General features: G+C 27.7%; 1 protein-coding gene across 1 annotated transcript; it reads left to right on the forward strand.

Moving 5' to 3' along the window:
• Positions 1 to 4141: 4141 nt before the first annotated feature.
• LOC100571660 (serine palmitoyltransferase 1-like) lies at positions 4142 to 4546 on the forward strand. Its single transcript, XM_003248816.4, has 2 exons — positions 4142 to 4300; positions 4390 to 4546. The coding sequence occupies exons 1-2, from the start codon at positions 4206 to 4208 to the stop codon at positions 4529 to 4531; spliced, it is 237 nt and encodes a 78-aa protein (XP_003248864.4). The 5' UTR covers positions 4142 to 4205; the 3' UTR covers positions 4532 to 4546.
• Positions 4547 to 4925: the final 379 nt, after the last annotated feature.

The raw sequence follows: 4925 nt of genomic DNA on the forward strand, positions 1-4925 counted from the left end.
GAGAAATTTTCACTTTTGACCCCCCCAAAGTACCAACTAGATTCACTTTCCTTTCAGAAAAAGGTACAACTTTTGAAAATCGAAGCATTTTTACTGCTCCAAAAGTTGTCGTCAGACACAAAAAAAAAAAAAAAAAAAAAAAAAAAAACACACATCATTGTAAAATCAATACATTCATCACTTCGTTCAGAATCTAAAAGGTGGAAAAGTGGGTACCGCTCTGCTGTATAGTAGTTGCCGAGCATGTCGTTGTAATGGATGTGTCATATATGAATTCAATGATAAATCATTGTATACGAAAAACGATCCTGAGCGGAAACGTTGTGTCATACTTGCAGTATAAATAATCAAATTTACTATTGTTAAACATTTATTTTATAAAAATCTAAAATATCTCATGGTTATAAATCGCGTGACTTTCCGGTGAACTTTTTCTTTTTGATAGAGATAGAAAAACTTTTATGAATTTCTAACTGAAAAATAGTTAACAAAATTTGAAAAAATTATCGTGGCTGTAAATAGCTCAAAAAATTCAAAACAGTTCGAAAATTTTACCAAGTATGTAATATAAATATTTGGTTAACATTTCGTGAGTATAACGATATTCGTTTTGGAAATACAACAAAATATCATAAATCGATCAATAATTTACCACTGAATATCAAATATCGTAAAAATTATAAGTCAAAAGCTCATAAAGCAATATATAGGTATATATTCCATTTAAGTAAATTTTTTTTTGTTATAGGTAGAAAAACATATGAAATATTTTATTAACATTTTTAATCTTAGGTATGATAAAAAAACTTTCGTGAATTTCTAACTAAAAATAGTTTGAATATTTTCGAAATTTTGAAGAATTTTATCAAAATTTTGACTTTCAATGCATTAAAAAATAACCGTATTCTTGAACTTACATTAATGCAACTTCTAAGGAATCTTGCATTACATTTTCAAGATTTTTCACCAAGTGAAAAATGTTTATCGAGAATAATTTAAAAAAAATGTATAAAATTCTAAATATTTCTCAAGACTATAACTAGCTCAAAAAGAGTTAACATCTTTCGAAAATGTTATAATTCATAGACAATTCTAATATAAATATTTGATGAAAATGTCAATGGTCTATGGTTTTTAGTACGCGCCGGGGAAATTAAACTTCGTTCGCTGTTGATAGTATGGATTGTGTGTAATAATTAAACCTTAAATTGCATATTTGTACGTAATCGGTGTGCGTATACCATTTTTTCCATTAATTATTAATTATAATAATTATAATTATTATAATTATTAATTATATACATATTGTTCTCAATTATTCTATACACCGTTTGAATGTAATTTGTTGAAAAAAAATGAATGACCTGATCATTGTTATTCCATATAATTAACAAAATTAACCACAGAGATGTCAATATTATGCTATTGATTGCGAATACATTGCTATTTCTATTGTTTTGTTAAAAAATGGTGTACTTATGTCGTGTAGAAAAAAAATAGACAAGACTTTTCACTGGTGGGGGGGAGGGTCGTATATTCATAATTTTTAAGATAAATCACAAGGTAGGGTGTAGGTATTATACCTATATAAAAAAGGGGCAAGTGGGTTCTGATCTTCTGTACTAGGTGTTTAGATAAATACATTTAGAAATGTATTGACATATTTTGTAAAAAAAAATTAATTTCTATTTAGTAATGGATCAAAACTAGTCAAAATATTAGATGGAAAATAATAAAATAAAAACATTTGGTGTACATTTTTAGTACCTACGGCTATTAGTTTTTGAATTACAACAAAATAAAAAAATTCCTATGAGATTTACGAGTAATTAATATCCAATGTCTAAGATTCAATGTCTTCAGACGCTCAAAAAAAAATTTTGATTTATACTCATTTTTTTTTTTTATTTCCATTAACAACAACTTATGTTAAACCTTGTATTAGATTTTAAGGTTTTTGACTAAGCAAAAATTTTTTTATGAAAAATAGTTTAAAAAGAACTAATAAAAATGGAAATTTTCTTCTTCCTGTAAATACCTAACTTAAGAGTTAAAATATTTTGAAAATGGTAATATAAACATTTGGTTAAAATTTAATTTAACTGCGGTACGGTTATTTTTTTTTAATATTACACCAAATAATAAAATCGACTGTAGAAAACTAGTTTTGCGTAAAAATCTCCGTTTCCCTTGATTTTTTTTTGTTTTTTCCGACATTTGAAAACTAATGAGAATTTTTCACTCTTGCCATACGTTTTTCAACTTTGGTCAACTTTTCCCCAAAATACTAGATTCACTTTCCTATCAGAAAATATGCCAAAATAAAAAATCGAACCATTTTTCTGCCCCGAAAGGTGATGACGGACAAAAAAAACTTGTAAAATCAATACAATTATCGCTCCGCTCACGGATGTTATGATAATAATATAAATGCGTATATGGTTACACGGTATGCAGTATATACAAATGGTATACGGTATACGGTAAATGTGTATAATATCATTGCGCATAATATATTATTATTGCATGCGGTGGCACCTACCTATAGCTACCTCCCAGACAGCATTTTGTAATGATAATATTATAAGAGTATTATAATAACGTTATACTAATATTATTCGTTATTATAATGTTATAATAATATTATTAAACAAAAAAATGCTGTCTGGGCTATAGCCATTTTACTCCGCTACTTAAAGACATTATATAAATTATTGAATTTTGTCGTCAAGACAGACTACATCACTGCGACCAGAATGAACGGACGAACGCTCAACCGTTACGATCACGTGATCAATTGTTTTCTCGCTGCCCTGCGTAAAGAAGTATAACTTCAAAAAATGTAGGTAGGTACTGGAAGTAAGAAGTAAAATTAATTTTTGAACAAGGGTAAGTTCAAGTTTTTACGACATTGAATATTTAACTGTATATTTAACGAATTCTGATCGAAAAGTTTTGAACATTCAATACAAGATTTCTCATAAGTTGTCATAATAGCAGTTAAAAAATATTAAAATTATATTTCAGACACTTTTTTTTTACAAGCATTAAAGACTTATGAATTAGGGTTCTATTGCGCCGTTCAGTCCTGTATACCTTACCCCTCACCACATATTACCTATTGTATCAATTTATTACAGATTGTATATAATCTTGTTTTCTAATAAAAAAAAAAATCATTAAACTTCAAAACCACAACAATTTTCATATTATTTTGTAGTTAAAAATGTAAAACACTTTCAATTCTTATAGCTAAAGATTTAAAATTTAAAACAAGTTTTCTCTTATTATTTAGTGCATACTGTAGCCAAACAGTCTAATAAATAAGTATATAAACACAAATAATTGATTTTTACAATGATTTTTTACAATTATTTATGAGTCTTTGATAGGAATTTTGTCATTTTTGTGGTGTTGTTTTCATTGAGATTTGTTGTGCTTCCATGTTTAGTGGTAATTATAAAGAGATTTGTCCAAATTAAGGTTTATAATATTGTAAATATATTAATACTTGATACAATGAACGATTATCCATATATATATATATATATATATATTACAGTTAGACCTGTTGTTAAGTTCATAATGCGTGGCTACTCTTGATATAATTGCATGACCACTGGAAGTTTAATAATTATTGAATATTTTCAAAATTGACTGCCTTGGGTCTTATGCACTGTTATATAATATTGTCTATGATATGTTGACAACAACTAGTTTTCATCATTTACTGTAGATATAACATATACCATAAACATGGATCACGGCCACTGTTGCTTATATTATATAAAATCTAAATTAAAATATTAAACTTATCTATTTTGACACTTTTTGAGCAAGTTTTATATAGGTATATGGGAAATTGTCGATTTTTTTTAGTTTTTTTCTATAAATGTCGATAAATAATTTTTCGTTGGGTCAAATAGCTGGAAAATTAACACTAGGTTCCTTATAAGTTGTTAAAATAGCAGTGCAATTTCTTTAAAACGATTATTTTTGACATATTTAAATAATTCAAAATTATAGAATATTATAATTATTAACCAACATAACAATTATTGATAAGCTAAGGAACATGACGTAGATAACTCCTAGAATATGTGTATATAAATTGCAATAATAATAAATCTAATAATAGTTAGGAACTTTCCGTTAACTTTTTTTTAGATATACACATTGAATTAGAAGAGAAAATCGCTAAATTTATGGAAATGGAAGAAGCCGTTATATACTCTTATGGGTTCTCTACGGTGACCAGCGCCATTCAAGCTTACATTAAGTCTAGAGATATTGTATATGTGTGCGTAGTAAATAGATATCCAATACGACACTTTGCGTCATCTTGTAGTAATTGCTTTCGTTTTGTTAATAATATTGGAACATTTTTAGGGACGAAGAAGTGAACTTTGCCATACAAAAGGGTCTGCAATCTTCTAAAGCTGAACTGGTGTACTTCAAACACAACTGCCCAGAAGACTTGGAACGGTTGATCTTAGAGAAAAATGCAACAGTAAGTAATCTGTCAAAGTAGTAAAAAATGATGAGATAACTCCTTCATGATTACAAAAAAACAATTTTTATAATATTATTGAAATTTACGAAAAAAAATTAGTTATTATTAGGCAGGTACCTATACTAAGTTCAAATTGTGTATAAATTTATAATTTAATTGGTAACCATTTTAATATAGGTTTGTGGCACGGTGTGGCGCGGTGATTGCATTCAAATATTAAACGTGTTCTGACTGTTCTGAGTGCAAGCACCGGCCGGTATCACTAGTTCCTGGATGGGTGACCACCCGGGTTTTTAGTGACAAATCTAATATTTGGGTTTCAATCCAACCGTACGCCCTACAAACAGCTAATGGCCACAATGCTGGGCTTAAGATCAATAAAAAAAAAATAATAATAATAATAATTTTAATT

The sequence above is a fragment of the Acyrthosiphon pisum genome, unplaced genomic scaffold, assembly GCF_005508785.2.
Source record: "Acyrthosiphon pisum isolate AL4f unplaced genomic scaffold, pea_aphid_22Mar2018_4r6ur Scaffold_12358;HRSCAF=12985, whole genome shotgun sequence".
Classification (NCBI taxonomy): Eukaryota; Metazoa; Arthropoda; class Insecta; order Hemiptera; family Aphididae; genus Acyrthosiphon; species Acyrthosiphon pisum.